Source organism: Symsagittifera roscoffensis, chromosome 4 (assembly GCF_963678635.1).
Source record: "Symsagittifera roscoffensis chromosome 4, txSymRosc1.1, whole genome shotgun sequence".
NCBI lineage: Eukaryota > Metazoa > Xenacoelomorpha > Acoela > Convolutidae > Symsagittifera > Symsagittifera roscoffensis.
In genome coordinates, this window is record NC_087065.1 from 33,655,106 (window position 1) to 33,673,637 (window position 18,532).

General features: G+C 37.6%; 4 protein-coding genes across 10 annotated transcripts in view; 3 read left to right on the forward strand and 1 right to left on the reverse strand.

Moving 5' to 3' along the window:
* The window catches only part of LOC134845252 (uncharacterized), a 111,921-nt gene extending 95,921 nt beyond the window's left edge, over positions 1-16,000 (reverse strand). Inside the window, exon 1 of the mRNA XM_063862180.1 lies at positions 15,988-16,000. The gene's annotated coding sequence lies outside the window, so the exon portion shown is untranslated. The remainder of the gene's footprint in view (positions 1-15,987) is intronic.
* LOC134845262 (uncharacterized) overlaps positions 1-18,532 on the forward strand; it is a 216,052-nt gene that overhangs the window by 57,465 nt on the left and 140,055 nt on the right. The gene's annotated exons all lie outside the window — the stretch shown is intronic.
* Positions 1-18,532, forward strand: part of LOC134845257 (eukaryotic peptide chain release factor subunit 1-like) — a 574,579-nt gene that overhangs the window by 54,480 nt on the left and 501,567 nt on the right. For 2 of the 3 annotated variants that reach the window (XM_063862197.1, XM_063862198.1), the window contains exons 3-5: positions 864-1,763; positions 7,700-7,771; positions 8,577-9,033. The exons of the other annotated variant lie outside the window; for it this stretch is intronic. In XM_063862197.1, coding sequence (XP_063718267.1) covers positions 864-1,763; positions 7,700-7,771; positions 8,577-8,632 — 1,028 coding nt within the window. In that variant the 3' untranslated portion in view covers positions 8,633-9,033. Of the gene's footprint in view, positions 1-863; positions 1,764-7,699; positions 7,772-8,576; positions 9,034-18,532 lie in introns of those variants that run through there. 3 annotated transcript variants of the gene reach the window in all.
* LOC134845258 (RNA 3'-terminal phosphate cyclase-like) overlaps positions 1-18,532 on the forward strand; it is an 82,363-nt gene that overhangs the window by 54,480 nt on the left and 9,351 nt on the right. Inside the window, exons 2-3 of one of the 5 annotated variants that reach the window (XM_063862199.1) lie at positions 16,221-16,470; positions 16,675-17,610. In XM_063862199.1, coding sequence (XP_063718269.1) covers positions 16,317-16,470; positions 16,675-17,610 — 1,090 coding nt within the window. In that variant the 5' untranslated portion in view covers positions 16,221-16,316. Of the gene's footprint in view, positions 1-16,220; positions 16,471-16,674; positions 17,611-18,532 lie in introns of those variants that run through there. The other 4 variants (XM_063862200.1, XM_063862201.1, XM_063862202.1 and 1 more) reach the window with 4 other exon arrangements.

The window sequence follows — 18,532 nt, forward strand, 5'->3', positions numbered from 1 at the left end:
TTATTGTAATTTCGAGCGAGTAAAGGCGAATGAGCAGGCTTATAATAGCTTAATTATGCTTAGTTTAAGCAGCAAAATGTTCATTTTTTTTCGAGTAAATTTATTTTTTGGATTGTTCAAGCAAAATTTTGGGAATCTTTAACTTCAAAATTAAAAACAAACTCAAAAAAAAAAATGTTGATCTTTTAACGATTTTTCGTTTTTCTAGATATTTTCTACCTAAACCGGTGTCCATTTTTCTTTTTTTACTATAACCGTCGAAAATGTTAAGTTTTAGTTATTCGTTCAGGTTTTTTCATCACACCACGCAGAAAAAAAACATCAGAAATTTGAAAAAAGAATATTAAGTTTTTTCAGACTATGGTCGGAACATTTCGTGCTGTTTGCACAGTAACCGGCTATTCTTGTTTTTGAAAATTGTTGTCGCTGGGGTTGGTAAATTCTGTGTTATTTGCATGGAAACCGTCAAGAACTGAAAATTGTTGTGAAATAACTATTAGGTGACGATATGTAGTGTCTGCATCAAAAAAGGAATGTCCGATGACTTCGAGAAATCAAAACTGCTCTGATTGCGGTTTTTATCATTTTGTTCCATTTCAAGTTTGAAATGTGTGTCTAAGCTAAATCACCGCTGCGCCTCTGCGTGTGTCTAAGTGATGCGACTACCGCTGCGCCTCTGCGCATTATTTTGCTTCTTAATGCAGGTCAACATCTTAAATAAATTTTTGTAGCTTGTTTTCCAAAAAATTGAATAGTTTAAGCCTATAATGCTAGTGTAAATTGATATAACGCAATGCAAAGGATTACCTTTGTTATCTATAAAAAATGCTTTTATTTATTTAACAAATCAAATTGCCTTTTAGCGCGTTCGAGCTCTGAAGCGGAGTTCAGTCTTTATTTTCAAAATGAAACATTTTATCACGACTCTTGCCAAACACAAATCGATGCTGTCTACAACGACATTGTGCTGCTCAACTCTTCGGGAGAAGTTGTCCTTTTAACCAGTTTGCACAGTATTCGCTCAACAATACAAGAAACGAAAGAGATTGTTTTCAAAATAACTTACTTTTCCGATTCGATTTGGAACGTCATCTATCGTGCTGTGAACATCTCGCTTGGAGGAAGTCATAAGGATGATTTGCCTCACATGAAGATTCCCTTCGTGCTGCCTGGCGTTGACTTGGATCAAAAGATAGAAGTTGTGTCACACAGCAAAGCGGCATGTGCGGGACTGTACAGTGAGTTCACTGTGGATCATCAGGCAGCCGAACAGATCGCTAGAGTCAGCTTTATTCCTAAAGACGGTCTAAATGGTGGGTGCGAGTATCTACAGATCGACTACTTAAGTGAGATAACTACCCTCATGTCTATACTGAGCACCACTCCTTACAATGGCCTGATTGAGTCCGCAAATGACATGGTGGCAACTGAAGTCGCCGAAACTAGAGGAGAACCTGATTCAAGTTCAAAAATTCCATCAAAGGCTCTGCCTTTGCTTTTAGTTCTACCTCTCGTACTTCTGCCTATGCTAATTGCAGTGATGCTTTATGTGTACTATCGAAAAAGAAAAAGAAATGCTAAGGAGGGAGAGAATTACTGCGGGGAAGATGAGCGCGCCGTTAATACTGAGGACAGTGAACAGGGCTCACGTAATGAACTACAGGAACCAGATGATGAACAAGAGGCGCTAAATGAACAAGTCGCACGAGTTAACGACCGAGGGCCAAAGGTAGTGGTTATGCTTGACCGTGGCCATGAACCCGGTAAGCTATATCCGTGAAATAAAATCGAGAAGTATAAAAAATGGTAAACACCAAACAAGACAGTGTTTGAATCTGATTTCTTTAAATCTTGTTACTGTCTCACAGCCAAATTGTTCTTGCCATAAGCAGTGGTATTGCAACCGGGCACTATAATTTTTTCCTGTTAAAGAGTTTTTTAACATATCACCATGTAGCGTCACTTCAGCACTTGCCGCATGTATGCGTGCAGTAAATGCTCGTATTGATGTTTTCGTTTACTGGTCGGTAAAACAATTGATAGTATGTAGGCCTTACATGAAAGTTCTACTTCTCTTTTTTGGTTAACTGGTCGGTCTATTTAAAACAATTGATAGCATGGAGGCAGTGCATGTAAAGTTTGGTTTCTAAACTTCTTGCCAGATTTGTAAAAAAATTTAAATAGTTTTCTTTTTCTGATCGGTAGCTTCGTTGGAAACCTTATTTTCTGGTTTATGAGCGCAAGGGTAAACAGCGAAAAATCAAATATGAGCGTGAACATTTAAGGACTTTTCCTGAAAAAAAGTAGCAAAATCTGCACGACCTATTTTCATGCCTTCACTACGCTCATTAACATTTAGCAAAAAGCAAAAGCACTTTATCAAATTTTTTAAATTTGATTTGCCCGAAAAGGAGATCAATTTCAAGATAAACTACACAAAATAATGAATGGGAAAAAAATTATCAGTTGTAAAATCGCATATTAACTAACATCGCCAAAAACAAACATGTGTTGAAGTCTTCAATGATTATTTTTGGTGGTGTTACTTAAAATGCGAAATTGAAATTGTTATTTTCTCCACTTATCGCATTCGTTTTCGGGTAAAAAAAGTTTAAAATGTGCCTTTTATATTTTGTTAAGCGTCAATGAACGTAGTGAAGACATCAACATAGGTCGTAAGGATTTTGTTACTTTTCAAGGAAAATTCCTTAAATTTTCACGCTCTTCTAGTTTTGCTGTTTACTCTTGCAATAAGCTGGGGTATTGCAATCGGGTACTAGACTTTTTTCCCTTAAATAACTTTGTTTACATAATGATCAACATTGAAAATAGTAAATTTAGGTAGTACATTTGATGATAAATTCATTTCTTGCGTCTCAGGCGCAATTGGTCTGGAGGTAACGAAAACTCTGGGACAGCGCCTGGAATCGCACACTGACTGTTTTTTTAAACAGGAAATTTTCAATTTCAAAAAATTGGAATTATGGTTCGTCTGCTTATGTTTCATCGGCTACGTTGCCGCATCGTAGAAGTTTTTTTTTGCAGTACGAACGTTGCATCGTAGTTGTTCTTAGTGTTTTTATTTTTGCTGTTTATAATTTTTTACCTTGACTTCATATGTTTCCCTTTTGTTTTTTGTTTCGCTTAGAAACTTTATTTCGCGCAAATGATTGCGGTTTATATTTTATCGACTTAACCACCAGTTTTTGAGTAGTTTGAAGAAAAACATATGTTTATGCTTCCCTCTGGATAAAATTTTAAGAGAAACTATTGTTTTTCTTGGCATCAATTTTTTTTCTGGATTTTTTGTTTTGTTTTCTATTCCTTTCTTTTCACTTGATAGATTTCGGCCTTTATGAAATCGGCTTTTTGGACTTGTATCGCGTCTTTTGAGGAGCGAAAAAAAGTTATCATGTGTGTTGAGGGTGAGAGGCACTTAATAATTTTTTATTAATCTTAATTTTTCTGATATTTTCTCGGCTTTTTTCTTTTTTTATCGGCGAAATACGTCTCGACTCATTTTAAACCGGGTTCATATTTTTTCATTTGACGAGCAAATAAAGTTTTTGTGTATGTGCGTTTTGAGGTTGAAGGGGACTTATTATTATTTTTAAAAGTTTGGAGTCTTGTTGATTTAAAAGGTTTCTACGAAGGTATTTATTTTTTGGATCCGTTTTCCTTTTAAAAATAGCCTTAGTATTTTTGATAGATCTAGTTTTTTCAGCAGTTTCGATTTTTTTTTCACGACTTAGCGGCTTTCTTGTTTTGTTTTGCAAGCTGTGCGAAGCTCAGCTTCGCCTCTGTGTTGAGTTTTGATTTGTTTTAGATTTTTTCTTTTGTTAAAAGGAAGGCAAACTCCACTATTGAACAGCATAAATGCGTAGGTCACAAAAACTCGGCCACTTTCAGTCTCGAAAATGGATTTTAATTTTCAGACTTCCCAGCAGAATGGGTTCTCAAATAGGGTGAAATATAAAAAAGTGTCGATCATTTTTTTTTGAAATTCAAAGAGCTTGCAAAGCATATTTCTCTTTGCGGCCAGTGACGTTTTTTCCATGTCTGTTAGCTATGTTTCCGCTCAATCCTTTTTCTCTAAATTTCTTGTGTTTCTGTCTGTTTTTTTATATAACCCCCGGTGCTTCTCAACGCAGGACCAACCATAACGGTTGGCGAGGGGGCTGTCATCCGCAGCCGGTCCCACCTTGAGGAAGGGGATCACACTGGGACCCTTCCAACCGTGACCTCTGTCTGGTCGATTTGTTTGATTTTTGAAAATAAATTAGGCTGTTGTTTTCCGCTTCATTATTAGCACATTGATCGATTTTAGTGTTCAATTTTTCCGCTTTTTCATATAAATACGAATTCGTTTCTAAATTTTTAAATTAGCGTCACTTTTGCTCTCATTTTTTAGGGTTTTGTTCAAAAATTGTTTCTGTTTTTATTAGTTTTAGCTGCTGTAAATTTAGGGAACCTTCATTTTGAATATCATTGTTTGTAAACACTGGACTTTTTTTTAGTTATTCTGTGCGATTGCTTCATTTTTTTGTCTTGTGAACAATTTATTGCACAGTAACATTGAGTTAATTTGTGTTGAATTTATTCTTGAATTATTTTTTCGATTATTTTTCCTGTTGTAGGGGTGTAATTCCTGTTTGATAAAAAAGAGGTATTATGAAAATGTATGGGATCGGGTTTTGAGACGCTTTCGAAAATTTTAGCACTTTTTTCAAAAAGTTATTTCTCAAAAACTCTGCAGTTTTTCAAAAAAATGGTATCAATGGGAAGTCCGCCCATTCAACTGTGTGTCAGCATACTCCCCCAATCTCTTTACCTTACCCCCACTTTCTACAGCTTTCGAAAAAGTGTGTGGGGGGATTTGTTGACCCATATTTTTGGATTTTCCCGAAAAATAACCTCCAAAATCTGAGATTTTGGCTTCAATGGATAGAACAGGTTCGGGAGACTACCCTGCATTAGAGGGTACGCACAATTATTTTTAGACAACTCGGCTTTTTTCCGTGATCAACCTTGTTCACATGACTTATATCCTAGCAATTTGAGTTCTAAAAACCCGTTCAAGTCAAAATTTGTTTTTTGGTGCAGGGTAGCATAAAAATCTGATGTATATTCTCAATTGATTTAAATCCAATTTTTTTTGTTTTTCCTTGATATTTTTGATTTATTTTGAAAACGCTTTTGTTTCAAGAATCAGTTAATTCAAGTGAAATTACTGATTCAGCACTGGAAAGCAGAACACAAGTTTCCCACATTTTTCTATTCCCAGTCGGTTTCTGAGGCTGGAATGGACAAATCCGAAAGTGCTGAAAAGCCTTTCCTGCTCGGCTGTTGTGCACATGCACGAAAGAACTTTTCTGATATGATCTTTATGACTCTCGACAACAGTGGCCAGTGACCACCAACTGGCTGGACTCACAGCCGAAATTGCTTCTTTTTTTAACATGATGCTCTTGAAAGGAGCATCTCCAACAGTGAACTGGAGAATAGTAGCGATCAAAGACAGGTGCAGACTGCTAGCTTAATCAAGCGCAGACTCAATTTCAATCGCTGTCTGTAAGTTTTCATGACGGTATCTCGGGTCCACGTGAAAACTGAACAAATGCATTGGTGTCAGCGCCATTGACCGACGTTTTGCGAATGACTCCATCTGCTTGATGCTTAACCTAGGCCCAAGTTCCTTCGAAAGATCGTGCCAAATTTTGACAGCGTCTGACAAGTTCCCGTCAGAAGCTTGAATTTTATCCAGAGCGTAACTCACAGGATTCAGAAGTAACAAATAATCTTCAATATTGCCTTTCAGGTTCAAGTTGGTTATCGCATCGTAAATTTCTTTCGGCATTTCTATGCGATTTTCTTTGGCAATTGTTACCATAGCAGGCCATGCTTCGATGTATGACGTTAGGCCATCCCGGGTACTGTTCCAGCGAGTGTCATTGGGCAGAGAAAGTTTCCGGGGCAATTCTTTTTCACGTAGCCAAGAATCATCCCTATGAACGTTTCGGAAATACTTGATGACTGGTAAGATTTTATCTAGTACACTTTTGACTTGAAAGTCTTTCATCAGTAAGTTGAGAATGTGTGCTGAGCATCCAAACATGAATACCGCTTCGTGGTCACCTTCAGAAAGAGTCTTCCTCATTCGCTGCGTTGTCAGTAACGAAGAGCAATTTATTACGGAAGTTGAAAGTGTGCAAGTTGAAAGTGTGAAGAAGAAGTGTAAATTCAAATCTTCTGAAAAGACAACAATACAAGTATGAAAACATGAAAAGTATCAATATTTAAAGTTTCAAAGTGTCAAACATCAATTGTAGTCTAGGTGTAGTTGTTGTAGGTAATATCAAGTCAGCTTTTAACATTTATAAATTAAAAGTGACCCTTTATTACGGTGTAACACATGTTTATTAGGACAAATCTCTGAGGTCTCGCAATATAAGCGCTTTTAGTACGGTTCTATAACTTGGCTTACAAATCACTGATATTGCTACGAACCATTTGACCGCAATGAAATTTCGGATTCTTATTGATTTTCCATTGGTTCTGCCAAATAATGCCGCGACCGCCCAAAGGCGTCGGATTGGTCTTAAATTGATCCGGATAGAGTGAATAGGGTAGAAATGCAATAAGTGTGAAGCTGAGTTAGAAGATAAAGTGAAGCTAAATTTTAATACTGCATAGCTGCGATGTAAGCAGCATAGCAGAGTGCAAGTTGAAAGAGCGATATAGGTAATCAATGTATACACTGCATAGCTGCTATATTTGTTTACCGCGGCGGGATGACGTAATAGATTTGCGCCGTTGATTCTTTTGATTTTTATTCTTTGATTAAAACCGGATTTAAATCTTTGATTTTAATCATGCAACCCTGATTTAGTGTTCAACTATTATTTTGTTTTTAATAATTTCTATTTTTAAAGTTTTTTTGATGGAAAATGCATAAAATGTACCCGTTTTCAAAACGAAATTGAGTTTTTCTGGCTTTTTGGGACTTTCTTTTGTCCTTCATTACCCGCTCTATTTTGAATTGGTTTTTTATATCGGTTGTAAAGTTACCAGCTCCGTTTGGGTGTAATTTTCGTTTTTTTTTTCTGGATAAACGTTATCGGTTTATATCTTTCCTGCTTAGTGGGGCTTATATTGCTCTTTTGAGCGGAAACTTTCAACTTTTTTTTGAGCTGTTAAGTTGTTTTTTCGACTCAACGAGGGTCTGCTCATGAATCGCTGTTTTTGATATTGCTTCGTAAATTTTATGCTAATTTAACTTCCAGTTGACTGATTTGGCACGTTTTCAAAATCATATTTTTCAAGACAAATTTATGGTTTTTTAAATTTTTTTTTGGATCTACTTAACAATTGCCCCCCCCCCCCATTTTAAGAAAGGGGGAAAATTGTTAAGTAGATTTAATTAGCGAATTTTTGACCAATCTGAATGCAGCAAAATTATAATTCTCAAATAAAGCTCAGTGCTAAATTACTGCTTTTATTAATAGGGGTGGCAATTCTTAAGTAGATACCAAAGGGAGGGTGATTGTTAAGTAGATTCTTCTTTTTTCATTGCTTGAGTTTCTTGTTTTAAAAGAAATATTATTACACTAGCGATTAGCCAGGGTTTTTTATTCCGAATATAGACTTTTATCAGGTTATCAACTAGTGAATAATAATTAGTTGCGGATTTTGTTTTTAGAAAAATTGGATGGCTTGCTGCTGGAGATGAAACCGGTTTCTGAAAATGAGTCAGAGCACACCGACAATTCCGGTTAGTTGGAGCATATTTATAGAGTAGGTTTTTGATCTCTTTTCGCTACCGGAGAGCGGAAACATGCGAGCTGATCAATTGCTCTTTCAAGCGGATAATTGTGCGCCCTTTTTTACTGCAGAATAAGCAACTGAACTAGCGGACACTATTCGCATGTACAAAAGAGCGAGTACGCGAAAATTTTCAACCAATCAATACCCTTTAAATTGTTCAAAAAAGAACACTGGAAGGTTGTGTGGGAACAAATATAAAACAGAAGAAAACTGACAGACATTATCGCTTATTTGCATCGAATTTTTGATTAATAACTTTGGTGATGTTTTACAAGGGTGGCAGATGCTACTGGTTTAATTTAGCTGAGGACAAACTAAGGCTCCACCGGGATTCAAATTTGGGCCTATGGACAGATGACAGATGTTTTAGCCACTATACCACCGAAGCGAAATAATTGTAGACGATTTTAAAATTAGATTCGAAATCAGCAGTTGGTTTGAATAACAGTTGAACCAAAGAGCAGAAGTCCGGTTTCGATTCCTACTGGGAAGTTTTTTTTTGTATAGACTGAGAGAAGTAGAAGTAAACCTGCTCCTATTGTAACATGTCACCATTGATTCTGATTGGCCGACAAAATTCGGTTCTTCGCGCTTTCGGTCCTTAGTGCATAAGGGGTTCCCCCGTTCTAGCCACTTTAACGCACTCCTTTTCCTCTGATACTACAATTCACATACTTTCTATATGAGCCAAGTTGCCGCTCCTTTCACTATTCCCAAAACATTTGATTTCCTCAGTTTGTCTTTTTGCGTAGGCGATGAAAGAAACATGCCACCTGGTGACAACTTAAACGTCGACACTGATGTTTAACCAAATTCACAGGAAAAAACCAGCATATCTTTGGTCATATTTGCTTAGCTAAAACCTGGCGGAGGAGAATGAAGTCTTTGCCTATAGGGAAAGAAAGCAACCATCTTCTTTCTATCTATCGTATTGTTACATATCTCGATCAGTTAAGTTAGTGACTAGGGTTGGAAATGTGAACACGTTTTGAAAACAAGGCAATAAATAGGCTTCAAAACGAAAAATTAAAACCGATGTTTTCATGTATTGGAAAAACTGACGTTTCCTGCGGCTGGAAAACTGATCATAAGAGTTTCAGACGTCATTCTTCAATAAAAGCTGACAATGCACTGTTACTCCACAAATTTCTATTAAAACAAGGATTAAAAATATGCTGGAAATTTTGAACGAGCTTCTTCAATTTTGAGAAAGGAATCATTTGTTTTGAATAATCGGGTTGCATTTAAGGCTAGAATTATTGCTACAATGCAGTACTAGATGCACGAATATTTTTAATCCTTGTTTTAATAGAGATTTTTGGTCACATTTGCTTAGCTAAAACCTGGAGGAGGAGAATGAAGTCTTTGCCTATAGAGAAAGAAAGCAACCATCTTCTAGGCAGGCGCAATCATAAATAAACTACTAAAAGCATGTTTTTTATTTAAAAAACGTAAAGGTTTTTTGAGGAAAAACCTTCGTATTTCCAACCCTAAAATGTACTGTCTGTGAGATGTATCAGCTCTTCTTGATTTTTTAAATGAATCAAATGAAATTTGTAGTTGTGCGTCGAAATTGTTGATTTGATGATCAATTGTAGGCAGGCGCAACCAAGAGGTGTAGGAAAGAAGGAGGTTGAGGGTTTCCCAGTTTTGGGAACGATACCTTCCGCTCCCTTCGTTACTTACAGTAAAACTATTCCGCTAATAAGCATACATTTGAGCAAGAAGTTTGCCCAGTAAAAATGATATACTTCGTGAGCAACTGCTTACAGCCCTGGAATGTTAGGATAAATACTCGATTCAATGTTTTGACAGAGCCTAAAATAATTGCCGGAAGTTAAACATAAACACGACTTACTGGATGGTTACTGCTTGCGCCCCTACTTTCTCAGAGTTCTACGTTCATGTGATACTTTTTTTATATATACGTAGGCTTGCCGGTGATTGAAAAGTTTGTTGCAATTTAATATTTTAAGTTCATTCGACGGCAAACTTACCCTATTGCCAAATATGATGATTAGTGAAATGGTTTTGCAATAGTTTTTCAAAGTATTTTTGTAAATATTAGTTAGATTTTGCAAATTTTGTGCCTTAATAACATCAGAAAATGCTAAATGGGTTATAATAATGATAATAAAAATTTGATCACATTCTTTTTGCATTTTATGTTACATAATCAGCGCTTCTATTTTAATAGCTCAATTATTTCCCAGCCAAAAGCGAAACTCTGTGTTTGCTTGAGTTTATTTGTTTGGTTGGTATGTACTACAGTGCTGATTAAATTAACCGGACAAAACAAAAATTATCGAGAACTTTAAACGCGTTTTCCTCAATTTGGGTTAAGGTTAGAGAGAAAGTAAAAAGAACCAAAGTTGCTTATAATTTCTCAAGAATTGATACGATGCAATTTGTTTTGCGAAAATCGCAACCACAGTTTTACCCCAAAAATAAGTCATTCTGGCTTTTTTCTTGTTCTCAAGAATTACGCTTAAACTCTCTAGTTAATCAATAAGAAAATTATATCGCAAGAAGCCCAACATTTATATCGCTTGAAATATTTACAAGCCAACAAATTTCCAGAAGGTTAAAATTTGCAAAATTTTGCGCAAAACATTTGAAATTCGTTTTTAAGCAAAAATTTTCAGTTTACATAGTAACTGCTCTTATCGGGTTACTGTCCATCATCTGGTCTTGAAATATTTTTAATGGAATATTGACAAACTATGAATTTTAATTTGAAAATGAAGAATCGAGCATGGAATTAATAAAAACAATTAGCCTGCCTCATGAAGTTGGAACGAATTTGTGGTACGGGATAGTACGCCAAGCGTAAAAATTGCGCGTTTAACTTTCAGCACCAAATTATCGTCATTTAAGTTTATTTATGAGCGTATCACATGAAACGTTAAGTCTGCGTAACGTAGTGAGCGCGCTCCCTCTGGGACCACAAGGATCCATGGATCGATCCCCCGAGGAAAGTTTTTTGAGAATTGGTCTGAATAAAAAACCACCTAACATGTATATTCCTTACTTTGTCTAAAGTCTGAACAAATATGACCTTTTTTGGCTAAAAAGCAAAACATTTTTTTATACACAATTTTGGAGAATTTACCCCCTTAGAACATTGTTGGGTTATGTAGAAGGCTTCTTGCGATATAATTTTTTCATTGATTTACTTTGGAGTTAAAGCGTAATTCTTGATAAACTGAAGAAAGCCCATATGACCCATGTTTGGGGTAAAATTTTGCTTGCAATTTTTGCAAAACAAATTGCATCATATTAATTAAGATAAAATTCTAAGCAACTTTTATATAATAATAATAATAACAAAGGATTTAGGAATTTAATCCAACGGTTCGCATAAAACCCAGTCATTGCATTGTTCAAAGTTTAGTTTTCAGTTATAAATGTAAGTTTCTTCAGGTCTCTACAGTTGTTGCATTCGATAAAATGCGCCTAGTGTATGTGTCTGATTCGTTGTAGCGAGTTTTGAAAAACTTTGTGTACATTCCTAGAAGTCGGTTTTTGCATTCTGGGTCAAACAATATGTCACATTTGAAGTATTCGTTGAACAGATTAACAGGACGACATGCCCGAAACCAGAAATCCGACTCGCACTTCTTCAGACGCATTTGTTTGCAGACGAAATTTCGTGTCATTTGAGCTCTTCTTTTCCAGCTAGTATTTTTGCAAACAGCAGTCCAACATGAAGCTCTTGGTATAGAGACAAAGGAAGGATGTTAAGTTTCACGAGTTTGTCTTTATAGGAGATATGGCTATTGCTTGTCATGAAAATCCACGAGATCGCTTTCCGCTGCACTTTCTATGATTCCTAAGTCACATTTTGATGGTTTCCAGATAGCTGAACCGTAGCACAGAATTGGCCCAACGTAACAGATATATGCGTTTTTTCTGGTCGCAAAATTCGCTTTTGAGAGATTCCTTTTGAGTACGAAGAGAGCGTTTAAGGCTTTTTCAGCCCTCTTTTTTGCTTGTTGCGTCCAAGAGAGCGTGTCGGTTATCAGGATGCCCAGATCTTTCATTACTTCAGTGGTTTCGAAGCTGTAATTAGGGAGTGCAATTGTAGCTGATCCATTGATACAGAGGACTTTGCTTTTCGTCAGGTTCATTGACATGCAGTTTTCCTCGCACCACCTCCATAGTCTCCTAACATCTATGTTGAGAGTTAAAGGGTTGTCTCCAACAATTTTGTAGTCGTCTGCATAACCAAATGTTGCGGACATGACACAGGACGGTAGGTCATTTATGAAGACTAGGAAGAGAAGCGGCCCGAGTATGGAGCCCTGGGTAACGCCGCTGAAGACTTCCAGCTCTCCGGAAATTGTGTAATTCAGCCTCAATGTTTGCTTCCGGTTCGAGAAGTAGCTGTGTATCAGAGATAAACAATTTCCTCCAATTCCAGAAGTCGATAATTTCTCCATGAGGATTCCGTGCGAGACTTTGTCAAAAGCCTTTTGAAAGTCCAAGTAGAAGGTGTTCAGGTAGTTGCAGTTTGGCAAATCTAGGCAGCTAAATATCTCGTGTAGATACTCTATTAGGTTTGTTATCGTCGATCGTTTAGGTCTAAAACCGTGTTGGTCTGGTGTTAGGGTTGGGTAGAAAATTGGGACCAGTTTCTCAAATATTAGTTTCTCAAGCAGTTTTGACACTGCTGAGAGCAGGCTGATCGGCCTGTAATTTGATACGTCTTGTTTATCCCCGTCTTTGAAAATTGGTGCGATTTCGCTGATCTTCCATTTTGTTGGAAATATCGCTTTACTTGCAATCTAGTTGAGCAGTAAGTAAAGTGATTTTGGTAGTGACTTTAAGAGGTTTTTCAGAAGAGTTTAACCAATCATGTCTGGTCCATTTGCCTTATTTACGTGCAGCTCGTTCAGGGCATCTTCTATTTCATCGATAGTGAAATTGATACTGTTCAGAAGAACGTTATCTTGTCGTTCTGCTTTCCCAACGTTGGCGTTTCGTGTGAAAACTGATTGAAAATATATGTTTAACAATTTTGAGCGTCTGTATTGGCTATTTTTTGATCTAGGAAGATCTCTGAAAGAATCATGCGAGACTTTGTGATCGATTTCAGATATCGTTGTATTTCTCTGAATTTCCCATTCTCAAAAAGCATTTTTTCGTGGAGATGCTGGTCATTTTGAAGGGACAGTGTTAGTTCAGTTTGCAGATTTTCATTTTTGGCTTCGTTCGATGGGGTAGTTTTTCGCTGATTTTTGAAGTTGGAGTGTATTTAATTTCTTTATAAGGTTGGAGGAATCGCTTCCCACCCAAGGAGCTAGTTAAGACCTGTGTTTTGTAGTGATAGCTAGCAGGTCCTGTAGTATTTCGTATAACCACTCGTACCAATGATCGAGTATCAGTTCAACGTTGCTCAAGCAAAATGGTTGGAAGGGGTGTTGACGAATGAATTCATTCACTTCTTCCCAGTTTGCTTTCTTGTACGCGAAAATGCCAAAATCTAGTTTTGTTTGATGGCTGGTGTCTTTTTATGAACAGGTCGGTAGTCAAATGAGACTTTGGCATGGAGTGGCAAATGGTCGGAACTGAATAGACTAATCAGACGGTTGTCAAGTTTTACGCTGGTCACAAATTGCGGTTTACTAAGGAGAACGTCTAGTGATTTTCCATCAGGGGTTTTTAAAGTTTTTGGAAGTTTGACTCACAGAGTTCGTCAAGGATTGACTGCTCATGTTTGCAGTGTTAGTTCAGTTTGCAGATTTTCAATTTTGCCTTCAATCTAGAGAAGTTGAAGTCATTGACGGCCAGTGTGTACAGTTAAAATTTATATCTCCAACTATATACGAACAAATTGCACTTTGTTCGAATCGCTTACGCCTCAGGAACTTTAGGAGTTCGATTAGATCTGAGATGTCCCATGTGTAGGTACTGTTTGAAGGAGCGCTGTAGATGCAGCATATTAAAATCGGCTTGTTCAGGGATATGCGGATGATAACACAATCTTGAAACGCGGAAATGATTTGGCTACTTGGAATGTTACGGTTTACTGCTATGAGTACGCCACCATGTTTTGTCAAGCCTTTGTCACTCGGTCTGTCATTTCGGTGGATAACGTAGTTTGTCAGAAAAAGTGCAGCGTAGCCGATGCTTTCTGTCAACTAGGTTTCAGTTAGGCAGATGACTTGAAAAGCGTTTTTTTTACTTGGACAGCATTAGAGAAAGTTGTCCGCCGTTGATACTCAAGAATACTTCTGACATTTTAAACAAGTATATTCATCGTCGCTGCTAGTCAATTGGGTGCTTCGGGATCTGGGAGTTTCTCTTTTATCCACTTTCCACCTTTCCGAATGTACAGAGTTGCATCGTGGACTCTTATGTCCTTTCTTATGTCCGCCGTTGATACTCAAGAATACTTCTGACATTTTAAACAAGGATATTCATCGTCGCTGCTTGTCAATTGGGTGCTTCGGGATCTGGGAGTTTCTCTTTTATCCACTTTCCACCTTTCCGAATGTACAGAGTTGCATCGTGGACTCTTATGTCCTTTCTGTCTACAGATTTGTCGCTGATAAGTTGCGTTCTTCTGACGCGGGCAAGGTTTTCTTGATCAGCTTCTTCCTTGGTCAGTTGTCGGCTGAGGAAAATTGGTTGAGGGAAGTTTTTCAGTTTCCTCGCAGATAGCAATATCATTCGTCGTTGGTATGCATTGGGCACTTTTAATAGGATTGTTCTTGTCTTGTTCTCGTCATATCGACCCAGGCGTATGACATCGCCAATTAAGGCATTGACATCCATATGGGTCAATACTTTTTGAACTTCGGCGAGATCGTGTTCTTGGCGCAACCTTGCTTCCTTCTCCGTTGATTCAGGGATTCCTCGTATGCGAATTCCATCGAGTTCCTCGGCGGATTTCGGTGGCGGTTTTTGGCGACTGGCAATTGAGCTAGGTTGGGTTGGATAATCCGAATCAGCTTGTTTTGTGGTTAGCAGCGTTTTGATTTCGGTCACTGTTTTTTGAGGTCAGGGTTTTCTTTTGAGTTCTCGAAGTTCTTTTGAGGTTGTAGTTTCATGGGCAGCTTGGGTCTAATTATCTTGACGTTTTTCTTCAACGCATTTGTTGCATATCAATAGAGCATTTTTTCCTAAGGCTGGTACTCCATTGACAGCGGCTTCACTTAGACCAGTGCAGTCTTCATTCAGGTGCATTCGACAATCACAGCAAAAGCAGTCGAAAGAGCTTTCATTTTTAAGGATTTTCTCGCAGCACGTACTACAAGAATCAGAGACTGACTTAACCCGATTTCGGGTGTTATGTTTAGACATCTTAAAATATTTAGAGGGGCTCAGAGCCAGAGACTCGATGAGCACGCCTGTTGAGATTTTAAGGTTTAGGACTCAGATTTGCGTACCTGTTTAGAATTTTCGCCGTTTAGCTTCGCGCTTCGTGCCACGTGTTTTGAAGATTCTATTGAAGTCGGGAAAATAGTGCAGCACAGTAGCTAGAGTCCCCGACTCTATGTCAGCAGCCTGGTGCAGTTTTCGGTATTCGGCAATTAACGATTCGTCAATTCTTTCGGAAGCACTGATAATGTGCTTGGTCACGTCGATGATCGTCGAATATGTAGGGAGCACCTTTGCGTTGACAGGTAACGACACAAAAGAGGTTTGGAATAGTCTTGAGTGTCGCAATCAGTTCTTCGATTGTTTGGGGTATGTTGCCTTTTTTCGGGTGCGATGTAATTGTGTTGTTTAATAAATCGTGCCAGAGAACAATTTTGCAGTTCCTGAGAGGGGTTGATGAAAGGTAATCGAGGCAGTAATTTGACGTGCTAGGGTCAAGATTCAGTCCAGGGAAAGAGTGAACAGGATCAGCAAGCTTATCTTGTTCCGATTGTTCAAGTTTATTGATGGAATGGTAAAGAGAACTTGCACCTACTATTTTGATCATAAGGTATAGAGACTAAGAAAAATAAGTAAATAAACAAAATTGGAATGAACTCAGCTGATTGGGAATTGGGATGGTGAACACAGCAAGTCGGGAGCCGTCCAGAGTGTAGCTCCACCCAGTGTCCAGTGATTAGTAATCCAGAAAATATCGTCGTGATCAAACTTTTCAACAATTCAATATTGACTATTGGGGCTACCACGGCTGCCCCTTGTATTCATTTTTAACTGAAACTATTTAATAAGTTCACTTTGCTCTGTTCACTTTGTCTAATTTCAACCCAATTTGAGACCAACCCGTTTGAAATTTCAAATTTTGTTGGTTTTGCCCGGTTTATTTAAATCAGCACTGTATTAATTTCATTAAGATCCAAACCAATTAGTTTCAGCGATAAATTCGCTTATTTTGGTCTTAATTTTGGTCATCCTATTTTTGCAGTGGACCTAGCCTTTTTTTTAATGTCTTTTAGTTCTGTCATGAGGGTCGAGTCAAGTGGAATCCGCATTTGTGAGACATCTTGTGAAATTTTGGTGCAGCGAGTGACGTTTAAAATGGACAAGTTATGAAGTGCGATACTATCTTGAATCTATTTTCTCTTCTTTCCTTATTGAGCTATTATGTTCCTAAGGGTGTGCTGTCCGAAGTAGATGAGAACAGTTTTATGAGCAGGTGCTCACTCTACATTGACGAGAAGAATGAGTGTGTTCATTGTCACGGTGAGTGGTCTGTGATTTAATTGGCCTATTTAGTTAATTACGTTATGATAATTTTGATTGTTTTGTTAATTTATAAACAAAACTTCAGTAAAAAAATTGATTTGAACGAATATCATTACTTCGACAAGAAAACTTTAATTTAGGATTCTAATTAATCAACTAACCTAAATAAGGTTTTGTGTAGTAAAGTAGCTATTTTTGCAGTTTTATTAAGCACTCGTGAACTGTTCTACGATCAGCTGCATAGCGAGACTTATTATGACGTTTTTTGTCAACCGCAAGTCGACGCTACTTATGTGAATGTTGTTACTATTCACTCATCAGATCCAAGCGTAAAATATCTCGTCCTTAGCCTTGAAAGTGACCGCAGCAACATCCACCAGACAAGAGAGGTGCTTTTTTATATCAACTACTTCTCATCGAGCTCAAACCAGAATGTCGACCACTACTTCGTCGCCAAACTTCAGGTGTCGGGCAGTGACAGGGAACAACTGCCGAAGATGCGGATTGCGCTTCCCTTAGGAGACGCGGATCTTTATAAGAAAGTGCAGGTTCTGTCTCACAGTCGTTTAGCCTGTGGCGGATTGAGCTCTTCTATAGAAATTCATTCCAATGGGATCGCCGATACCGTAACTTTCGAACCAAAAGAAGCCAAACTGAACGATAATAAAACATGCAAGTATCTGCAAAAGTATCTGCCGTTGGTTCCGGAAAAGAGTCAGAGACATGAACCGCCCATCAAGCAAATCCCACCAGTGAAGCCGCTTGTGATTCGGGAAAAGGGCCAAAAGCAAAAACCGTCTGATCAATCGTTGACTGCCAGGTTAGACGAAGAAACGCCTTCAATGACTGTGATTGTCGATAAAAGTTTATTCATAGCGTATGCTTTTATTGTCTTAGCTGCATCATTGTTATTAATCGCGTTCGCTGTCTTGGTTAAGACGGGCAGAGTCGAACGGCGGAACTGGGAGAAAATGCGGCAGTGTTTTTGTTGGACTGGAAACCGACGCCCCAGCAATGCCGAGATCCAGCAGCTACCATTGAGACAAGTTCAAGAGCCACGACTAAATGGCGATGCCAATGGCAACCAGCAAGTTCCACTCTATGCTATTCGGCCAGATGATAGAGGGCCTCCACCAGGTCAGATAAAGCGTTGCAGATGTTTATTAAGTGTTAGGAACGAAGTGGTTTATCTTTTATGTAAGTCTTTGTAGTTTTTTGTTTGAGTTTTTTTTTCAGGACGAATTCTCTGAAGTTGTTCACGCTCAACAATGTTTTTTTTCGCGGCTTGATTTTTGATTTGTTTTCAAGTGCAATTCAAATGAAATGCAAGAGCAAATCAGACCCAAACTTACGCTCTCAAATTATGAAAATGCAAAATCTGCAAAAAAAACTGACATGAATAGCGTTCAGTTTCGAAATTAGCTTTGAATTTTTACGATTTTTAAAGAATTTGGTTATGAAAATTAAATCCAATTTTGAAACTGAAATTTGTTGACGCCATTTTGTTGTATTATAATAATTTTCTCCAAATGCAACTCTTTTTCTACCCCACTTGCACATCTAACAGCTGTAACTCAATAACTGGGTTCAACGACTGAATTGATAATTGTTTAACAGCTGGAAAAGTTTTTTTAGATATAAGTTGATTTTCTTCGGCTTTTTTTACTTCGACCCAAATTTTGTCGGCTTGTCGGGTAATTAATTTTGTAATTTTATAGAATTTTTCAGTACTTTTTTTTCCACTTTCATGAGGGTAAATATAGTTCATGGTTTTTTATAGGCGTCAAACTGTTCTGTTAGAACTTTTTCCGCTGGAATTTTTTTCCAATAGATTTTCAGTTTTATTTTCAGATGCACGGTTATTGATTTTTTAATCCAAAAGTGTGTGACACTAGTTTAAGATTTGATTAGTTAGATGTGTTTTAGGTTTGAGCAATTTGTTTCACCCCTTTTTCTGATTTAAACTAAGTGCAGATTGTTGGTTTATCATTTATTCTGTGTGTTTAATAGACTGAATTTTCCGTAGGTTATTTATGTTTAGCACATGTTTAGCCTTCAA